The sequence below is a fragment of the Monodelphis domestica genome, chromosome 6, assembly GCF_027887165.1.
Source record: "Monodelphis domestica isolate mMonDom1 chromosome 6, mMonDom1.pri, whole genome shotgun sequence".
Lineage (NCBI taxonomy): Eukaryota > Metazoa > Chordata > Mammalia > Didelphimorphia > Didelphidae > Monodelphis > Monodelphis domestica.
Genome location: NC_077232.1, coordinates 143751270 through 143774160, shown reverse-complemented (window position 1 = coordinate 143774160; position 22891 = coordinate 143751270). Strand labels below are relative to the sequence as shown.

The window sequence follows — 22891 nt, the reverse complement described above, 5'->3', positions numbered from 1 at the left end:
CTTTCAATTCAACACCCTATATTCCAAATAAGACCGTAAGACTCAGTTTATTCTTTATTCAATATTCTTACTAAATCTATTCAATACTTGAAAATATACAGTAAATCATAAAATCAATTAGATAAATGGATAGGACTATGGAAATCCAAGTTCTTTGAAATTTTTCAACAACTAAATATTTCCTTGAAAAGTATCAAATGCTGTACTTTTTTTTTTTTTAACTCTTACCTTCCATCTTGGAATCAATACTGTGTATTGGTTCCAAGGCAGAAGAGTGGCAAGGGCTAGGCAATGTAGGTTAAGTGACTTGCTCAGGGTCACACAGCTAGGAAGTGTCTGAGGCCAGATTTGAACCTAGGACCTCCCATCTCTAGGCGTGGCTCTTAATCCACTGAGCTACCCAGCTGTCCCCCAAGAGCTGTACTTAAAAAAAAAAAAAACTTTCAACAAGAAGTGGTAAAATAAAGATTTTCAAGAAATTTTTAAAAAATTTAAAAAGTTAAGTATGTTTTCTATACCATCGATGTTACAACAATTCTAAATTGTTGTTCAGTCATTTCGCTCTGCCTCATTTGAGGTTTTCTTGTCAAAGTCACTGGAGTGGTTTTGCCACTTCTTTCTCTAGCTCATTTTACAGATGAAGAACTGAGACTAAAAGTGACTTGGCCATGGTCAGACAACTAGTAAGTGTCTGAGGCCCAATTTGAACTCAGGAAGATGAGTCTTTCTGACTTCAGGCCCAACACTTTATCCACTAAGCAACTAAGACAGTTGTCCAGTTTCTAAATTAAGTGCATTTTATTTTAATTGGGCAAGGTCCTAGGGTTGGATATATCTTCCAAGACAGGAGAGCAAGGCCAGCAGCTACAAAATGACAACATTCCACCACTCTTGAATTCTTCTTTTGCCATCAGCTATGTTCTATGATTAGTGCACATTCAATTTAACAAATAACTAAGTATTTGTTTTGTATACCAACATTATTATATAATGATTAATATTTATAATGCTAATAATATAATACAATGCTATTTGAATTGCTTATTGGCTATGGGGTGGGGGGGAGAATCATCTAACCATGGCAAAATGCCCTTAATTAATTAATTAATTGGTTTTGGAGGTGAACATAAAAATAAAGAATCAGTCATCAAAAAAAGGTTAAATAATGATTATTTTACTGTTTTTCTCACTGTTTATATTCAGAGGAATATAAACTAGGGAATTTTAGAAATATTTTCAGCAATGAGGGCTGAAACGAACTGAAGATTCACTAGAAACCTTCAATTAAATAGAAAATTAAGGTTAGTCAAAATTAGTCAAAAACCACCTAATGCCTGAGCATTCATTCATGTTTAAAGTGGTTTCTACAACTTTCCTAAAAATAAGACTAAATAAGCAAATTGATTTGACTTTTACATACCATTTCCATCATTTCTGGATCTTCAAAATCATAAATAATGTGTTCTAAAATGTCTCTATCAGACACAAAACCTAATGCTCGGAATACAATGATAATGGGAACTTCTTGCTTGATGTATGGCAAAGTAGCTACAATGCGCTGACCAATTGCGCTCTTTTTTGCACCCTACAAAAGAAATAAATACCACACACAAAAGCACATAAATATTCCTCAAATAAAATTTTTTTATCATTTCACTCTCTTCATTTCACAGGCACACCTTCCACACAAAGAGTAAACATTTAAAGACTAGTCTCACAGTTTTCACATTTGGGTTACCAGCGTTCAAACGAAACAAAACTCCCACAGCCTTACACAACCCTTCCCCACCAAGGCTCCCTCAGATGGAACAACAATGAACTCTGGTTCTAACTTTCTGTGGGGTAAGGCGGAATGAAAAAGAAATGTGCCCAGAAAGTTGAGAGAAAGTAGATTAGGAAGCAAGAAACAAATATTAACTTGGTGTTAAGCCAGGAGTGACTTCTGATTAATACCTGTCCTCCTCTTGCAAGCATGCTAACCCAGATAGTACTTGTGGGTCGGGAAGAATTTTCCAGGCAAGATCTACATTCTCCTGTATAGGCATACTTGGAATCTTTTTTGGCAAACACATAAACCGTATTTGTTGCCATTTTCTCTTGGGCAATCAGAACCTATATAGAAAAAGGTAAAAAAATCCTAAAATTTAACCACAAAATAAATTAAAATCCCTAATAGAGAAAAAATAAGCATACAAATTTGCATGTTCAGTCTGATAATACAATATAGAAAAAGAGTGCTATTAATGGTTTTAGTTCCCTTTATTCTAAAATTACTAAAAGATTTTATTGCAAGATTAAGCCTTGAAATCCTCAAGTTATATGAAACTCTAGGCAGACTGTAGAAGCATAAGTTTTGAATAACTGATGTATTTTCTAGACCAAGGCAAAATTTTAAACAAATTTAAATTCTAGCAGCCAAATTTCCCACCTCCCCCAAGATTCCAATACCACTACCTGCATTATGCTACATTTTCCCAATTTTAACTTATTTGTCACTTTGAATACATATCAATGCTATTTTTAATAAGAATTACTCATTTTACCTTTTCTGATCCATTAATAATGAAATAGCCACCAGGATCAAGAGGGCATTCATTTAATTCACAGAGATCACGGTCAGTTAAACCATTTAATAGACAGTATGTTGAACGAAGCATAATTGGAATTTTTCCTATAAATGTTTTTTGATGCTGTGTCTGAAGCTGTTCTTCTCCCTCTTTAATAACTGTTTTCGTGATGTCCACATAAAGAGGAGCAGAATACCTTTGAAAATAAAATCAAAGTGAATTTTATCATCTTTTTAGCTTTTTCAATGTTACAAAGGTAGCTAGTGGTGTCATGGACAGAGTACCTGACTCTAGGTGAAGACCTGAGCCAAATGCTATCTCAGACACTAGCTCCACAACTCCTAATCTCAGTTCCAACACTGCATTGATTGTGGGATTGTCTTGAGGATCAACCATTTTAATGCTATATGAATGCCAGGGGGAGTGGAGAAAGGGGGAGCTGATAACTCAGGAGATGGCATATTGGACTTGGAATCAGGAAGATCTGAATTCAAAACTTCCCTCATTATCTGCCTCGCCCTCCCACCCCCCATTAGACTGTGATCTCCTAGAGAACAGGGACTTCTTTGTACCCCCAGCATTGTCACAGTTCCTAGCACATGGAAGGTTCTTAATAAATGTTTATTATCTAATCGTAGGCAAGTCACTTAAAACTTTCAGCCTCAATAGGAGATCTATAAAATAGAGATGTCGGAACCTACCTAATGGAATTGTTGTAAGGATCAAATAACATAATATGTAGAAAAGGTCTTACAAATCTTAAGTGCTATATAGAAACACTTATTTTTGCAAGGGAAGGCTTATAGAATGGATGGGGGTATATGACATTTGCAAATGAATGTACTATGAAAACAAAAGACATCAATAAACAAAGAAAATATTTTCACATAGGTCAGGTATTCCCTAATTATTAGTCCTTACTTAAATTAAAAGAGTATCAACCTTTAATTAATAGTTTATTAATATAGGAATGCTTTACAGTTCACAAAGTGTTTTCCTCACCACCCTGTGAGGTACTATACACAGTACACAACATGACTTCTGAATGAATTCCCTGAGGCTGCAAGGGATTATGTGACCTGCCCATGTCTTAAAAGGCCAGACCTCAACCGCCAACTGTAAAGAAAGGTCTCTTACGTGAGATTTCTCAATCTGGCTTCATTTGGCATCATAGGTGAAGGAGCACCATCTCTTTCCCAGTGAGTAGGCTTGGAGAGATAAATCTGTTCAAACTTCAGCAGATATCGAGGCTGAAATCAGACAAAAATATATCAAACTCATGAGAACTTATTTTACATAGAATGCATTACTGTACTTTTTACATACCATATTAATTCTCATATCAAAGCCCTAAAAAAGAAAGGCTCCAAATTCCTATATACTAGGGAAAATTATTGTGTATTCCAGTGAATGGAGTCTGAGTCAGAGATTCCAGCCAATCTACTGCTGTTAGCATTTTCTTTGTCTTTAACAATCCCAAACAATGCCTTCCTTTTTAACAGAATTTAGTTAATAAACAAAGGGAACAAGGATTCTTTTCCTGTGGACATGTTCCCCATTACATGAAGATGTAGAGGGGTTGATAGATTGATAGATTACCTCTTAATTTGATAATCACCAATCAGAGATTTCTTGGGATATTCCAAAGAGTTGCTAAATAAAGAGCTCCTAAAACTCTATTTATTAAGCTACCTGACCAAGATTTGGGGTCTCAGTTCATTCAAGAGGGCCAGTGACATGTCACTTTACTGGTTATGATGCTGGCCTACCCAAAAAACTGATATAACCAATAAACTGGTATTCTTACCAAAAAATCAGTCTCTCAAGAGAACTTTAATTATAACAAATTCAAATCAAGCCATTATCCCATTTTTTAAATAAAAGTTTCAATGAGCCATTGCCTATTGCCAATATAATTTAATTAGGTCAGTGGGCAACCACACTCTCTCCGATCTCACAGAATCCTTTTCCTTCAGCTTTCAATCGCAGGCAGCTCAGCTCAGCAAGGTGAGTCAATGTGATGCAGTCGACAATGTTGGACTTAAAGAGTCAGAAACACCTAAAATCAAACCCTGCCTCATTTAGCAAGTCACTGAACTTCTCAAAGGAAAATAGATTGTTCTGAAGATAGATGAGATGGTACATGTAAAGTGCTTCATAAGCCCTAAAGTATTAAATTAGCCTTAAAGAAAACTAGTTATTAGTATCAAATTCTTTATATCGTCAATATGGTAAGCAATTGTCTGGGACCTGAAAAGTCAGTGTAGACATTCTATATTTATAATTTTAGACTCACAAGCTTCTTTAAAATTCAGAAGTAAAGCACAAATGAAGATTTCTGACTAACTTGAAAATACTGTCTGTTGCACTGTTTCTTCACTAGCAATAATGTATTTAAGCTATCCATATCATGATCCTGAAGATGAAGCAGTTAACTGAGTCCTGTGATTCTGATCCCATGCTCTTAAAAAAAAAAATGAACCTAATGATTCTTTTTACATCTGAAATTCAGGAATAACGGCCAAGATGCCAGGCAGATTGCCAGAAGTCAGGGAAACCAGGATGGGTTATAGCTTGGAAGCCTGGAAATTAATGCTAGGACATTTAACACTTGAGCCAACTAGTCATCTCTCCCTTCCTTTTTGTTCCAAGGGTTACCTCCAGAGCTCAGAACATTATTACCTAACAGTTTCACTACAGACTACTATTTCTCATCACACAACATAATACCTTTTCAAATCACCTTGCTTTTTCATTGGGGTAAATAAATTCACTTTAATATTAACATAACCGAGATATAATTAAGAGGTAAAGTCACAAATGGACTCTACAATGAAAAGAAATTATTTTTACTATCTGCACAAATGCACAAACCCCTTCAATTGTAATGTAATGAAGATGGTTGTATATATTTCTAAATAAAAATCCATTAAAACTATATATTATGCTATTTGTCTTTAAGTCATGAAAGGCATGAAACTGCAAAAAACAGAAGCTACTTCAGGTGTCATATAGAATCTCTTACCGGTTCTTCAACTTCTCCAGTAGCATGCTGAGCTTCAGCTTGTAAATCTATAGGTGGGGCATCCTCCACAATTCTCTGCACAGACATCTGAATGAACTCATCAAAAGAATCTAACTGTTGTCGTACCAAACCTTTCTCATCAAAATAGGAACTGAAAAAAAGTTCAAAGATTAAATTCAAGTATAATATAAGAATGTTTTCATTGATGTCTTTAATTTTTGGGTTATCATTCTAGTCAACAACTATCAAAGGAACACCTACTTTGTACAGAGCAATGCACACACTATGGGATAGCAAAAAAAAAAATGACATGTCTATGTCCCTGAGCTTACATCTATTGGGGAGAAGGAGACAATATTTACAGTATATTAATATTAGAAACTACAAGATAGCATATTATCAATGATGATAATAAAATTAAGCACCGCGTCAGGGTACAAACAGTAAGTAATATATGATTTCAGTGAAGGAAGAGAATCAACTTGAGCTAGCTTAGTCAGAGACAAACCAATCAGAGAAGGTTGTGAGTGTATACTGAAAAATGGGAAGGAAAAAACATAATAATCAAAGATATATGTGGAAACACACAACCAGCCATAATAAAATGGACAGTTAAAGCTAAGGGGGCAGTGGGAACTGGGACATAAGGTCAATTAAACAGTTTAAACTCTGAACTACAGGATGGATGATGCATGTCAGACTGACCATGATGCATGTCAGACTGACCTTTTTCTATGGGTAACAGAGATTCCCCAGAAGGTCCTGAGCAGAAGAGTGATAGAAAAAGCAGGACTTTAGGAAAATTAGTCAAACAGAACCATTGCCAAATAGATTTTTATGAGAAAGAGAATGGAGTAAGAAACCACAGCTAAGAAGCAGCTATAGCAGCCTAAGCTCGAGGTGATAAAGGCCTGGAGAGTAAGGCGTTAGCAATAAGAATGGGGAAGCATTTCAAAGAAGAAATGTCAGGACAAGGTGACTAAAAAAGAATAAAGGAAAGGGAGGGTCAAAAATGATTATAAGGTGGCAACGGGGAGGCTCAATGGATTGAGAGCTAGGCCTCGAGACGGGAAGTCCTGGGTTCAAATCTGGCCTTGGACCCTTCCTAGCCATGTGACCCTGGGCAAGTCACTTAACCCTCATTGCTTAGCCCTTACCATTCTTCTGCCTTGGAACCAATACACAGTATTGATTCTAAGACAGAAGGTAAAGGTTTAAAAAAAATATATTGCAAATTTCTAGGGTAGCAGACAAGAGAGAACGTAATGCCATTAACAGAAATAAACTAGTTCTCAGCAAGGAAAAGAGGGAATGAGAAAAAGGGAATGATTCTAAGCTTAGTTTGGGGGAATGCTGTTTTGTTGAGTTTGAAGTGAAAGCAGATTAGCCAAGTGAAGCATCTATAGCAGTAGCTGGTGTAGCAGGGCTAGAACTTAAGTGAGGGATCAAAATGAAACAAGGAAATTGCCAAGTAATCTGCAAAGAAATAAGTGTTAAAGTCATCTAAATTGATGAATTCCCAAGAAAAGGGGCACAGCATGATCAAAGACTTGTAAAAAGGGAAAGAGCAGACAGGGAAAAACAGAAGGCATTTCATGTGTTTGTCTTCTCCCCAAATAAACGAGGAATTTTGAAGGAATTAGTCATGGACAAGAGGCTGTGAGAAAACTTGTACAGAGAAGCACTGGAAAACATAATTATGCAGTGTCATTAACATGAAAATCCAACAAACATGGATCTAGCAAACCACAATTACGTGGTGTCATTAAAATAAAAATTCAATAAACATAGATCAAGTGGACTGCCAAGACTAGAGATTCCAAGCTGGAATAAATCTTAGAGGTAATTTAATTTAGTTCAAATGCCCTCGTTTTACAGATAAGGAAAGTGACAGGACCCAGGTCCTCTCACTGCCAAACCTAGTTGTCTAGCATGGCAATGTACTAGGAACTAGCAAGTACTAAGAAGAACTTTGCTTCCTGCCCTCACAGAGCTTACAATTAAGGTAAGATGTATACAAATAAAAAGAAGATTAAGTACATAAGAAACATACCAACTGCTAGGACAGATGAAGGGGAGAAAAAGAGGAGAACAACAACAACTATCTTTTCTAGAGCATCTGGAAAAGCTCCACAGGGGAACGAATTTGAATTGGGCCTTGAAAAAGGCATGGGGCTAGAGTGGGGGTGGGGTTCAAATACAGGGAGGAGCCTACATAAGAAAATGTACATAGGCAGGAAAGGACATGAAGAATTCTTAAAGAATAAGCTGTAAATTTTCTTAAGAAAATAATTATATGTGAAAGGGAAGAGTATAAGATAAGCTTTAAAAGGTAAACTAGACCCAGAGTGTGAACAGCTTTGACTGCCAGGTCTATGACTAAGGCCTTGGCCTTTACTTGGTAGATAATAGGTAACTCAATGGAGGTTTTCATATAGGGAGATGGCATGATCACAACTTTGGCAAAGCTGTGCTAGATGATTTAGAACAAGGAGTCAGGAAGAACAATTAGATGTTGCCACATTCCAGAAAAGAGGTAATGAAAGTCTGAAATAAACAGGTGACAGTAGGAATGGAAAGAAAAGAAGCACAAGGTTTTGTAACAAAGTCGTCTTTGTTCATTTCACGAATGAGTTGTATTCCAAAGTTTCTCACTTAGTCAGAATTTGGATTGCTTTCTCTCCAGAAACAAAAGTTAGTTAAGTTCTAAAGCCAACCAAAAAAAAAGCTTACTAAGTCTATAATATAGCTGAGGTATTAAACTAGGAAATCTATTTCAATTTCAAAACAATGTTTCTGAAGAATATTGTGATTGAAATTCCAATATGAGATATCAAAAATACATTCTTGTTTTATGGTTTGGGGAGAAAGACATGGGCTTCCTCATTCCTCAGTTCCATCTACTACTTGAAAGCCCTGTATCTTTCCAAGAAGACAGGAATGATGAAGAGGGCATAGAAAGCAGAGAGGAACTCTAGCAAAAAACAATCTAGAATAAGGAACTCATCTATATCCAGAGAAAAAACTGTGGGAGTAGAAACAGAAGAAAAACAACTGCTTAATCATATGGGTCAATGGGGATATGATTGGGGATGTACACTCTAAGCAATCATCCTACTGCAAATATTAATAATATGGAAATAGGTCTTGATCAATGATACATGTAAAACCCCGTGGAATTTCTCATTGGCTACAGGAAGAAGGTGGAAGGGGGGAAGAACATGAATCATGTAACCATGGAAAAATATTCTTTCTTAATTAATTTAATTAATTAATTTTAGAATATGAAACTCTACAATGGCTTCAGATTTTAAGAGAAAAGAGAGCTCTGTAAATGGCAAGAAACAGAGTGAGCAGTGAAACAAATGAAAAGGGAGGATTTTTCCCCTTTCTTTAAAAGCTGGAAAAATGAGGGAGGTGGATCAAGATGGCAGCTTAGAGGCAGCAAAAGTTCAGACCTCTGAAGGCCCTTCCATACTGATTAATAACTAAATGCCCCTAGGGGACTGAAAACTAGACCTAACAATAGGACAGAGCAAAGGAACCCTCAGGCAGACTCAACAGAAAAGGTATGCCCCCCAAAACCCTGAATTCTGGAACACTGGGGTTTAAGTGAAAGGAAGAAGGAAGGTCTCAGGACACTTCCCCCACCTAGAGCCCTAAGCCTCCAACAGTGTCTGGAACCTCTGGGCTGGCAAGGGTGCTACTTTGGAGGGAGTACTTTGTGGGCAAAGCTGTGCCAAGTTCGGAGCATCTAACATAGGTGGTGGGGAAGCAGTTAGAGAAGAAGAGCAAATTAGGCAGCCTAGTTACAGCAGCCTAGTAACACCAGTGGAGACACTCCATATCGAGCCCCCCCCCCTACCCCCTTCACCCAGGTTTTGGCCTCAGGGCACATCCAGCTCCATAAATTCAACTCAGCTGGACTTAAATCTCATCTAGCCCTCAGAGGGCCAAGAAGCTCAAGCTCCAACACCCCTCCCCCAAAGACAGCACTGAGACTTTTGCTGACAAAGCTCCATGGGTGAAAGCTGACAGAAAAGCCCAAACCTACAGATCCAACACATAATAAGAGGAGCAACAAAGCAGGCAACTAAAAGGGGTAAAAAAGGGGTGAATAGGAGTAAACAACAGAAAAAGAAAAAAGAAATTACAATGGACAGCTTTTATCCAGGCAATGAAAGAAAAGCAAATGGAACAGAGAAAGATGAAGGAACACCAAGCAAACAAACAGAAACCCCAGCAAATTGGATATAGGCTTTGAAAGAACACAAAATACAATTCAAAACACAATTAAGAGAGGCTGAAGACAACTGGGAAAAAAACTTAAAAAGCAAGATAAGTCATTTGGAAACAAAAAAGAGTCTTGAAAGCCAAAATTAATCAGCTTGAAAATTAGGCAAAGGAGATGAAAGATGACCTCCAAAGAAAATCAGACCAGAAAGAGGATGACCAAAAAGCCAGGGATGAAATGCAGTCTTTAAAAACCAGAATACAACAATTAGAAGCAAGCAACTTCACAAGGCAGCAGGACACTATGAAACAAATTCAAAAGAATGAAAAAATTGAGGAAAATATGAAGTACCTCATTCACAAAACAGAAGATTTAGAAAATCATTCCAAGAGAGACAACATAAGAATCATTAGTCTACTGGAAGACCATGACAAAAGAAAAAGGCTGGACATAATACTACAGGAAATTATCCAAGAAAACTGTCCCGATATTCTAGAACAAGAGGGAAAAGTTGGAGATTGAAAGAATCCACAGATCACCTCTTGTACTTAATCCCCAACTGACAACACCCAGGAATGTTATAGCCAAATTCAAGAACTATCAGACCAAGGAAAAAAATATTGCAAGCTGCTAAGAAGTCATTCAGATACCACAGAACTACAGTGAGGATATCATAGGATCTGGCTGCATCTACACTGAAGGACCAAAAGGCATTGAATATGATATTCCAGAAAGCAAGCAAACTAGGTCTACAGTCAAGAATCAACTACCCACAAAAACTGACTACATTCTTACAGGGGAAAGTATGGTCATTTAATAAAATAGAAGAATTCCAAGCATTTGTAAAGAAAAGACCAGAACTGAACAGAAAATTTGATGCCCAAACACAGAAGTCAAGAGAATCCTCAAAATGTAATTAAAAAAAGAGAGAAAAAAAACAAAAAAAACTTTTTTTAAGAGACCCAGTAAGTTAAAATATATATAAGAAAAGAGGTCATTGGTAACTCTTAAAAATTGTTATTATCACCTGGGATGATATCTAGAGGAATTATACTTAGAGGGAACAGTGACAAACTGTATAGGATGAAATGCCAAGACATAAATATATATATTAGATATATATATATATGCGCATAAATATATGTGTGTGTGTGTATATATACACAAATACATATATAGATATACACAACTAAAGTTTTAAAAAAAGGTTAATACTAAGAGAAATGGGAAAAGAAACAAAACGGGGTAAATTTATATGCCACAAAGAAGCACATAGCGGGAGGGGAGAGAACATCAATACACTGGAAGGGTAAAAAGGATGGAGACGGGAAATACTCAACTAATACGTGTATTGAAATTGACCCAAAGAGGGAAGAACAATCCAATCCATTGAGGCAGAGACTTGATTTGCACCCTATAGAGAAATAGGTTAACAAACGGACTGGTGGGGAGGAAAGCAATACAAAGGAGAGAGAGGGTAGGGGGTAGTTTAAAAAGACTGTAAAGAAAACAAGAAGGGAATAAGAAGGGAGAGAGGTAGAAAGGGAAGTAAAATAAGGGTGGGAATTAGGGGGACTGATTAAAAACAAAACACTGGTGTAGAAGGAAATAGTGAAAGAAGAAAAGGCAGGATTAGAATTAGAAATCAAAATGCTGGGAAATACACAGCTGGTAATCATAACTCTGAATATGAATGAAATGAACTCACTCATAATACACAAGCGAATAGCAGAGTGGATTAGAAACCAAAACCCTACCAAATGCTGTCTACAAGAAACACATGAGAAAGGTAGACACACATAGGGTAAAAGTAAGAGGATGCAGCCAAATCTATTGGGCATCAACTGAAGGAAAAAAAAAAAAGGCAGGAGCCCCAATCATGATATCTGACAAAGCCAAGGTAAAAATAGATCTAGTCAAAAAAGATAGGGAAGGTAATTACATCCTGATAAAAGGCAGTATAGACAATGAGGAAATATCAGTACTCAACATGTATGCACCAAATGGCATAGCATCCAAGTTTCTAAAAGAGAAATTAGAGGAACACAAGAATGAAATAGATAGAAAAACTATACTAGTGGGAGACCTGAACCTCCCCCTATCAGAACTAGATAAATTAAACCAAAAAATAAATAAGAAAGAAGTAAGGGAAATGAATGAAATCTTAGAAAAATTAGAGTTAGTAGACACATGGAGAAAAATAAATAGGGACAAAAAGGAATACACCTTCTTTTCAGCAGCACATGGTACATTCACAAAGACTGACCATGTACTAGGGCATAAAAACATTGCAAACAAGTACAAAAGAGCAGAAATAATAAATGCTACCTTCTCAGACCGCAATGCAATGAAAATAATAATTAGTAAGGGTACAGGGAGAGGCAAATCAAAAATTAATTGGAAATTAAATAATACAATTTTCTAAAATCAGTTAAAGAACAAATCATAGAAGCAATTAATAATTTCATTTAAGAATTGAAGAAAGACAATGATGAGACATCCTTTCAAAATCTATGGGGTACAACCAAAGCAGTATACAAGGGGAAATTTATATCCTTGAGTTCATATATTAACAAATTAGAAAGGGCAGAGGTCAATGAATTGGGCATGCAAATTAAAAAACTAAAAAGTGAACAAATTAAAAATCCTCAGATGAAGACTAAATTAAAGATCCTAAAAATCAAAGGAGAAATTAGTAAAATTGAAAGTCAAAGAACTATTGATTTAATAAATAAGACTAGAATCTGGTACTTTGAAAAAAACAAATAAAATATACAAAGTACTGGTCAATCTAATTTAAAAAAGGAAAGAAGAAAACCAAATTGACAGAATCCAAGATGAAAAGGGAGACCTCACCTCTAATGAAGAGGAAATTAAGGCAATCATTAAAAACTATTACGCCCAATTATAAGGCAATAAATATGGCAATCTAAGTGATATGATTGAATATTTACAAAAATATAAATTGCCTTGACGAACAGAGGAAGAAATAGAATACCTAAACAACCCCATATCAAAAAAAGAAATTGAACAAGACATCAAAAAGCTCCCTAAGAAAAAATCCCCAGGACCAGATCAATTCACAAATGAATTCTATCAAACATTCAAAGAACAACTAATCCCAATATTATACAAACTATTTGACAGAACAAGCAAAGAAGGAGTTCTAACAAATTCCTTTTATGACACAAATTGGGTACTGATTCCAAAGCCAGGCAGGTTAAAAACAGAGAAAGAAAACTACAGACTATTCACCTTAATGAACATAGATGCAAAAATCTTAAATAGGATACTAACAAAAAGACTCCAGCAAGTGATCACAAGAGTTATTCACTATGACCAGGTAGGATTTATACCAGGAATGCAAGGATGGTTCAATATTAGGAAAACCATACACACATATGAACAAGCAAACTGACAAAAATCACATGATTATCTCAATAGATGCAGAAAAAGCCTTTGACAAAACACAACACCTATTCCTATTGAAAACACTAGGAAGCATAAGAATAGAAGGGCCTTTCCAAAAAATAATAAACAGTATATATCTAAAACCAGCAGCAAACATCATCTGCAATGGGGATAAACTAGAAGCCTTCCCAATAAGATCAGGAGTGAAACAAGGATGCCCATTATCACCTCTATTATTTAACACTACTAGAAACACTATCAGCAGCAATTAGAGAAGAAAAAGAAATTGAAGGTATTAAAATAGACAATGAGGAGACCAAGCTATCACTCTTTCCAGATGATATGGTCTACTTAAAGAATTCTAGAGAATCAACCAAAAAGCTAGTCGAAACAATCAACAATTTTAGCAAAGTTGCAGGATCACAAAATAAACCCACATAAGTCATCAGCATTTCTATATATCTCCAACCCAAATATAAAATATTTAGGAATCTATCTGCCGAGACAAACACAGAAACTATATGAACACAACTACAAAACACTCTCCACACAATTAAAACTAGATCTAAATAATTGGAAAAACATCGATTGCTCATGGATAGGATGAGCTAACAAAAGAAAAATGACAATCCTACCCCAATTAATTTACTTATTTAATGCCATACCCATTGAACTACCAAAAAACTTTTTTACTGAATAAGAAAAAAACCATAACAAAGTTCATTTGGAAGAACAAAAGATCAAGGATATCCAGGGAAATCATGAAAAAAAAATGCAAAGGAAGGGGTCCTTGCAGTCCCAGATCTCAAACTATACTATAAAGCAATGGTCATCAAAACAATTTGGTACTGGCTAAGAGACAGAAAGGAAGATCAGTGGAATAGACTTGAGGTAAGTGACCTCAGCAAGACAGTTTATGATAAACCCAAAGATCCCAGCTTTTGGAACCAAATCAACTATTTAATAAAAACTACTGGGAAAATTGGAAGACAGTATGGGAGAGATGAGGTTTGGATCAACATCTCACGCCCGACACCAAGATAAACGCAGAATGGGTGAATGACTTGAATATAAAGAAGGAAACTATAAGCAAATTAGGTGAACACAGAATAGTATACATGTCAGATCTTTGAGAAAGGAAAGATTTTAAAACCAAGCAAGAGCTAGAGAAAAATCACAAAATGTAAAATAACTTTGATTACATCAAATTAAAGTTTTTGTACAAACAAAACCAATGCAACCAAAATTAGAAGGGAAGCAACAAATTGGGAAACAATCTTCATAACAAAAATCTCGGACAAAGGTCTAATTACTCAAATTTATAAAGAGCTAAAGCAATTGTACAAAAAATCAAGCCATTCTCCAATTGATCAATGGGCAAGGGACATGAATAGGCAATTTTCAGTTAAAGAAATCAAAACTATTAATAAGTACATTAAAAAGTGTTCTAGATCTCTTATAATCAGAGAGATGCAAATCAAAACAACTCTGAGGTATCACCTCACACCTAGCAGATTGGCTAACATGACAGCAATGGAAAATAATGAATGCTGGAGGAGATGTGGCAAAGTTAGGACATTAATGCACTGCTCATGGAGTTGTGAACTGATCCAACCATTCTGGAGGGCAGTTTGGAACTATGCCCAAAGGGCGCTAAAAGACTGTCTGCCCTTTGATCCAGCCATAGCACTGCTGGGTTTGTATCCCAAAGAGATAATAAGGAAAAAGACTTGTACAAGAATAGTTATAGCTGTGCTTTTTGTGGTAGCAAAAAATTGGAAAATGAGGAGATGCCCTTCAATTGGGAAATGGCTAAACAAATTGTGGTATATGTTGGTGATGGAATACTATTATGCTAAAAGGAATAATAAAGTGGAGGAATTCCATGTGAACTGGAATGACCTCCAGGAACTGATGCAGAGTGAAAGTAGAAGAACCAGGAGAACACTGTACACAGAGACTGATACACTGTGGTACAGTCGAATGTAATGGACTTCTCCATTAGTGGCAATGCAGAGATCCTGAACAACTCAAAGGGATCTACAAGAAAGAACACTATCCACATTCTGAGGAACAACTATGGGAGTAGAAACACAGAAGAAAAATAACTGCTTGATTACATGTGTCGAGGGGATAAGATTGGGGATATAGACTCTAAATTAACATCCTAGTGTAAACATCAACAACATGGAAATAGGTTCTGATCAAGGATACATGTAATACTCAGTAAAATTGTGCGTGAACTACAGGAAGGGCAGGGGAAGGAGGGAAAGAATATAATTCTTGTAACCAAGTAATAATGTTCTAAATTGATTAAAATAAAAAAGTTCCATTGAAGACACATGTAAAACCCAATGGAATTGCACATCGGCTACAGGAGGGAGTTGGGGGGAGGGGAGGGAAAGAACATGAATCTTATAAGCACAGAAAATATTCTAAGTTAATTAATTCAATAAAATTTTTCAAAAAAATAAAATAAAAGCTGGAAAAATGAAGTGCTTTATTTCAAATAAAAATGAATAATTTAAGTTACAATATTTTACTCTTGATTACTCTCCCAGACTTTCTATTAGGAATTATTTTTAATTAGCTAAGAAAATTCCTTCTGTCTGCATTACTTTCTACCTCCAGTTTATAGAACAGAAAGTATTTGATTTATACCAAAAGTTTACTAAGGAACTCATTTGGTTTCCTCTAAAAAAATTACCTGATAACAATCCAACACGCTTCTTGCCACAAATCTGGAGTGATTTCATCATCATCTTCATCATATTGCATATCTATAAAAAATGATAAAAGATTATATTACTTTTCTGTACTACAATAATATACATACTGCTCTTATGAATAAATAAAGCAAACATTTTAAAAATTAAACTTTTTCCACAATGGATTCATGATGAAACATGCTATCTACCTCCAGAGAGAACTGATGAACTAAATGCAAATTAAAGTATAATTTTCTTCATGTTTCTTTTTTTACTAGTATCAATATTTTTGCATATCTCACATGTTTAATGAATATCATATTCCTTACCTTTTTAGGAGGTGGGGGAGGAAGTAGAGGAGAAAGAATTTGGAATTCATAATTTTGAAAGAATGTTAAAAATAAATTATTTTTAAAAACTTAACTTTTCCCCTTGATTTTCTAAACTTTTCCCATTCCTTTAATAAAACAACATATATGCACTCACACATATATCATATACAGATAGTCCTCAACTCATGAAGGGTTTGTGTTTTAAAAGTTCATTTGTAAACTGATCAGAACAGAAACAAAAATAGCTAAAGACTTGTTTCCTATGCAAAAGCTACATGCCTACATATCATGAATATTTTTTCAAGAAGATAATTGTATAATGCTGGGTGTAAAGAGCCCTAAATGGTCTCATAACAACAGAATTACAGCAATCAATCAACAGGAAATTAATTATCAATCACTACTAATAACTACTCTATGCTGGGTACTTATAAGCACTAAGCACTGTAATGGGAAGACCAAAAAATCAACTCTCTTTCCCCCCAAAGAACACCTAAGGGCAGAAATTGTCTTTTGCGTCTTCTTAGAACTCTTGGCATTTAGGGCAGGGTACACAATAGGTGCTTTACCAATGTAGTATTATTTACTGAATAATATTCTAATAGAGGAGACAACATAAACAAACATAAGTATCAGAAGAGGAGATCAGCAAAGGCTTCACATAGGTTCTTGCATCTAAGCTCAACTGTGATGAAAACTGGGGCTTTTAAGAGGCCAAAGCAAGGAGAGAATGCATTCCAGGCATAGGGAACACTCTGTGCAGAGATACAGAAGATGAAATGTTTTATGAGAAGCAGCAAAAGCCAGCTTGGTTAAGTTGGAAAGGACCATGTTTCCATCAACACTTATTCTTAAATAAAACTAATTCTAAAATTACTACATCTATGGTCAGATCATTAACTGGTCAGAACCAAGATCACAATAAATATTAACTTAAAAAAAAAGGATAAAGAGGAGAAAATAATTACCATTACAGCAAATCCAACCTGACCTAAACAGACTGTTAGCTCTGAAAAAGAATTAAACCTATGCATGAGTCTCATGAACAGACAAGCCAAAAGAGCCCAGGAACTACTTGAGCCAGCTAGGGAAAGAAGGAAGAGATGTTACAATTCCACAGCATCTAAAGACAATACTAATTAGGTAATAAACTCTTTGCAAAAACATTATGGAGTAAAACCATGAAATGCTATTAACAATATCCCTCAAAAAAACTATGAAAGACAGTAAAGAAAATGAGCCTCCAGAGACTACCTTAGCTTCTGAGGTGTAGCAATACTAGAAAATCCTAAACCAATGAAATACACAATCCTATCCTGATCGATATGTACAAGGCACTGTGGCTCTAAAGCCAAACAGTCCTAGCCCTCAAACCTACATGGGGGACCTGTAGTCTGAAAATGCATAGAAAACAAAGATGGAGTGCTGAGGTCAATAAGCAGCAAGCAAATCTGTTTTGACAGAATACAGTATCTTGTAGAAGTATGAAAAAGTACAGGAAAAGAAGGAAAAGTCGGATAGCAAATGTTTTACACAATAGAATGAAGTTTATATTTTATCTTAGAGGTAATAGGGAGCTACAGAAAGTTTTTGAGCAGATCAATATGATTAGATCTGTGAAGATGATTCTGTTGAGATGGAGAGATGATTGGAGGGGGGAGAAAGTAGAAACAGAGATGCTAACTTGGTAGCTATTGCAAAAGTACAGATAAGACCTGTGTGATTGACAAGTCACTTAAATTTCTGGGTCCCAATTTCCTCATTTGTAAAATGAGGCAGTTGAGAAGCAGTTAGTTGGCTCCATGAATTGAAAGCCAGACCTGGAGTCAAAAGGACCTGGGGTCAAATCTGACCTTAGACACATCCTAGCTATGAGATCTTGAGTAAGTCACTTAATTCCAATTGCCTATACCTTAACACTCTTCTTGCCTCAGAACCAATACTTAGGATTGATTCTTAGGAAGACAGTAAGGGTTTAAAAAAAAAAAAGAGGGAGTTGGACTAGATGAGCTTGAAGGGGTCTTTTCCAGTTCTATGGCCTTATAATTTCCAATGCATCTGCAAATTAAATCACGAATAGGACAAACAGAAAATGGAATAGAAATGCAGCCATTTTAAACTTCATGAACAGTAGAATAAGATATTTAAATCCTAACAACTGAATTCCCAATGTACTCTGTGAAAAAGTGGTAATGACACTTTTAAAAAAGTATTAAAAAAAAAGATAACATCTGAAAAAAACTGCTGGACTTAATTTGACCTACAAAAGCAATCTGTGTTGACCCTTTAGCTTTTGGAAGGAATCATTAAAAAAACAATTAAAAAAACCAAACTGATTATATATCACTAAATTTTTGTTAAAAAGGGTCAATCAGATCCAGCCATTCTGGCATGCAATTTGGAACTATGCCCAAAGGGTGCTAAAAGACTGCCTGCCCTTTGATCCAGCAATACCACTGCTGGGTTTGTAGCCCAAAGAGATAATAAGGAAAAATCCTTGTACAAAAATATTTATAGCCATGTTCTTTGTGTTGGCAAAAAATTGGAAAATGAGGGGTTGTCCGTTGATTGAAGAATGGCTGAACAAATTGTAATATATGATAGTGATGGAATACTATTGTGCTGAAAGGAATGATGAACTGGAGGAATTCCATGTGAACTGGAACAACCTCCAGGAATTGATGCAGAGCAAAAGGAGCAGAACCTCTGATCAAGGACACATGTAAAACCCAGAATTGGATGCTGGCTACAGAAGGGGGTGGGGGAGAATATGATTCTTGTAACCAAGGAATAATGTTCTAAATTGACTAAATAAAATTTTCAAAGAGAGCAGAACCAGGAGAACATTGTACACAGAGATGGATACACTATGGCACAATGGAATGGAATGTACTTCTCTATTAGCAGCAATGCAATGATCCAGGACAATTTGGAGGGACTTATGAGAAAGAACACTATCCATATCCAGAGAAAGAACTGTGGGAGTAGAAACACAGAAGAAAAACATATGCTCAATCACGTGGTTCAATGAGTATATGATTGGGGATTTTGACTTTAAATGATCAATCACTCTACTGCAAATATTAATAATATGAAAATAGGTTTTGAACAATATGTAACCCAGTAGAATTGCTCATCAGCTCCAGGAAGGCGGAGAGAAGAAGAGAGAGAAAGAACATGAATCATGTAACCATGGAAAAATATTCTAAATTAATTAAATAAAAAATAAATAAAAATTGCCCTAGGAATACCAAAGGAACATAAAAGCTTTCCTCAGAAAGTGTCTTCTACATGTATATTAAAAATCATATAAGAACATATGATCAATGCATTACCCAGAAGGTCACTAAGTGGCAAAATCATATAAAATACCGAAAATGGAAAAAATCAAACTGATTCTATTCTGTAATTAATTTCATTTTGTATCACCACCAACATTTTGTGTAACTACCTACAACACACTTCCTTTGTCTCAAAAGTTCAGCTTTCCTGTAAATTATTCTGTCTCTGAGTTTAGTTTGGAAGTTCAGTTTTCCTACTAATCATTATTGTATCCTTGTGTCAAGGAAATGTTATCCTTGAAGAATGGAGGTAGATGCCAAGAAATGTGGTCTGTTATCTCTTCACCATAGGCTGTCCTTCAAGAAAATCTGATTTCTTATTGCATTGATACTAACTAGTCATGCAGATAAACACCACCAATAAGCTTTCCATAACAATAAAATGGGGTTTGTTGCTAGCCCTCCATTTCAAATTTCCAACATTTCATATAGTTTTCCCCAATTATAATGCAGGAGGTTCTGTAACCAATCATATTGTTTTCCCTGACTATGATAATTGCCTTCTATTTTTTGGATGCTCCTCTTTTTGTCCACAAAAATATGTCAACCTCATACAGATTTTAGCTAGCTAAGGAAGCTGAGACCCTGTTTACTGGCAAATTCATGCTTTACTAATAAACTGATCATGCTGAGGGCTTTGTGCCTCAATTTACCTTCATTTCAACTGAAACAGTATAAAGGAGACATGTTTACTTAAGGTGTTCAAGTGTCATGAAAGGCATGATGTTGCAAAGTGCAAATATAAAGATTTCATGTTGATGACAAGGTTACCCTACTATTTAGGGGTAGGAAGAATGGAAGTAATTTGGGGATAGGAAGGAAAGAAGAATAATAATCAAAAACAGCTTTAAATTTCAAATCAATAATAATACTAGGGCTTCTGGGAAGGGCATATCAAATGACTCCCCAACAAATCAATTCACAATCCCTGTGACTCTCTATGCTGAACACCACCCTCCTATTTGTGTTCTCATTATCAAATAGAATATAAGACCAGTAAGGACAGAGTCTGTTTTCAGATTTTTCTAATTTGTATCCACATCACTTACCACTGTACCAGCACATATTAAATACTTAATGTTTTTTCAGTTTTAGTTTTGTGGTAAGATGACCTAACCAGAGCTGCCCTGCTACTACACCTTCCTGAGTACCTAGCACTGTAATCTGACCTGCTGATTCAACCCTAAACACACCTGAGATTTGTCACTATCCACCAGCTGATGGATCTTTAAGACCTCCAGGCCATTCCATCAACCTTGAAGTTGAACTCATATGTTACCTCGCCCTAAATTCCCTGAGAGGTATGTCTCATTATTTCTATTTATATCCTCAATTCTTTGGATATAATAATAATAATTTTTTCTTCTTTTATTAAATTTATTTAAATTTGCAAAATATCAAAAAGGGACAAAGGAAATGGTAAAGAGAATAACAAAACTATAGATAAGATGACAAATGCTTAGAAAAGAAATAACTATCAATCAGGGAATAGCTAAAAAAAATTACAGTGCATGAACAATAACTAAATATGACTGAGCACAAGAGACAAATATGGATTCAGAGAAAAATAGGAAGATATGTAAAATGATGTTGCATGAATCAAAATCAGGAAAAAATACAAAGCACTATGAAAATATATTTTTTTTAAAACCTGGAGTTAAAGTTTTTCAAGGATGATATTAAAAATTTTACACCAAGCCCCTCTTGATGAGTGGTCAAAGAATGTAAGTTTTTAGATGGAAGAAATCATGACTCTCTATAAACATATGAAAAAAAAATGCTCTAAATCACTACTGACAAGAGAAATTAAATTAAAACTCTTTAGTCTGCCTCAATCCAATCAGATTGGCTAATATGACAGGAAAGGAAAATGATAAATGTTGAGAGGAGATTAGGGAAAATTGAGACACTAATGCACTGCTGGCGGATTTGTGAACTAATCCAACAATTCTGATTCTATTCTATAGAAATTTGGAACTATGTCCAAAGGGCTAAAAACTGGGTATATACTTTGACCCAACACTGCTAGGTCCACATACCAAAGAGACTTTTTAAAAGGACAGAAAAGGCTATTATGTACAAAAATATTTATATTTTATAATATATATTTATATATATAATTTATATATAATATATATAATTTATATATAATATATATAATTTTATATATAATCAGAATTGTTGGATTAGTTCACAAATCCGCCAGCAGTGCATTAGTGTCTCAATTTTCCCTAATCTCCTCTCAACATTTATCATTTTCCTTTCCTGTCATATTAGCCAATCTGATTGGATTGAGGCAGACTAAAGAGTTTTAATTTAATTTCTCTTGTCAGTAGTGATTTAGAGCATTTTTTTTTCATATGTTTATAGAGAACTGGAAACTGAGGAATGCCCAACAATTGGGCAATAAAATTGAACAAGTTGCGGTATATGACTGTGACGGAATTTCACTATAAAGGATGAGCATGCTTTCCAAAAAATCTGGAGTCATTGAAGCAAAGTGAAATGAGCAAAACCAAGAGAATATTGTTTTTGCATTATTGTAACAATTCTGAAGGACTGAATGATGAAAAAGGCCATCCAGAGAAAAAAACTGAATGTAAATCTAAACAAACTATTTTTTGCTTTTTTCCCCACGTTTTTTGTCCTTTTTCTTTCACAACATGTCTGACAAGGGAGGGGAAGAGGAGAATTTCTAACTCAAATTTTTAATGAATTTTAAATTTTTCACACATAATTGGAAAAAATAAAAATGTTTTGAAAAATTATGATGTTCCTAGCATTCTAGGCTTTTACCTGGAAGAAATTTAAGAATCCATCTAAACTCAACCCCTTCATTTAAAAAAAAAAAGAAGTTTAAGCAAATGTTAGATGACTCCAAGAGGTGAAAAAAAAATCATCAACCTCCTATTTCTTCACTATGAGTATAGAATATTGTCTATACAGTCAAATACGTTAGATGTGTTGAACTGCTTTTTAAAATCTGTTACAAGGAATTGCTCGATGAGTAACAAAGGCATAGGGATATACTCAGGAACGAATGTAACGTAAAAAAAAAAAACAAGATTCGTGATTAAAATTAAGGTGACTTAAAGATAAAATAGGAGGTCGGGGCTAGCTCTCAAGTAACGGACACAGAAGCACAAGGATCATGAGGATTCATTATGTGTCATGCATGTCAGTCTACCTGGGCCTCAACATTAAAAGTAGAACCCTAGGGAATATTGGTTTAAAAAATAAAAAAACAAACAAAAACCTAAAGCCCATTTCTCC

At 35.2% G+C, this 22891-nt stretch overlaps 1 protein-coding gene across 1 annotated transcript in view; it reads right to left on the bottom strand.

Moving 5' to 3' along the window:
• POLR2B (RNA polymerase II subunit B) overlaps nucleotides 1-22891 on the bottom strand; it is a 39372-nt gene that overhangs the window by 16203 nt on the left and 278 nt on the right. Inside the window, exons 2-7 of the mRNA XM_001362418.4 lie at nucleotides 15945-16017; nucleotides 5593-5743; nucleotides 3705-3817; nucleotides 2544-2763; nucleotides 1954-2112; nucleotides 1421-1585 (exon numbers count right to left, since the gene is read on the bottom strand). Of these exons, the coding sequence (XP_001362455.1) occupies nucleotides 1421-1585; nucleotides 1954-2112; nucleotides 2544-2763; nucleotides 3705-3817; nucleotides 5593-5743; nucleotides 15945-16017 (881 nt within the window). The remainder of the gene's footprint in view (nucleotides 1-1420; nucleotides 1586-1953; nucleotides 2113-2543; nucleotides 2764-3704; nucleotides 3818-5592; nucleotides 5744-15944; nucleotides 16018-22891) is intronic.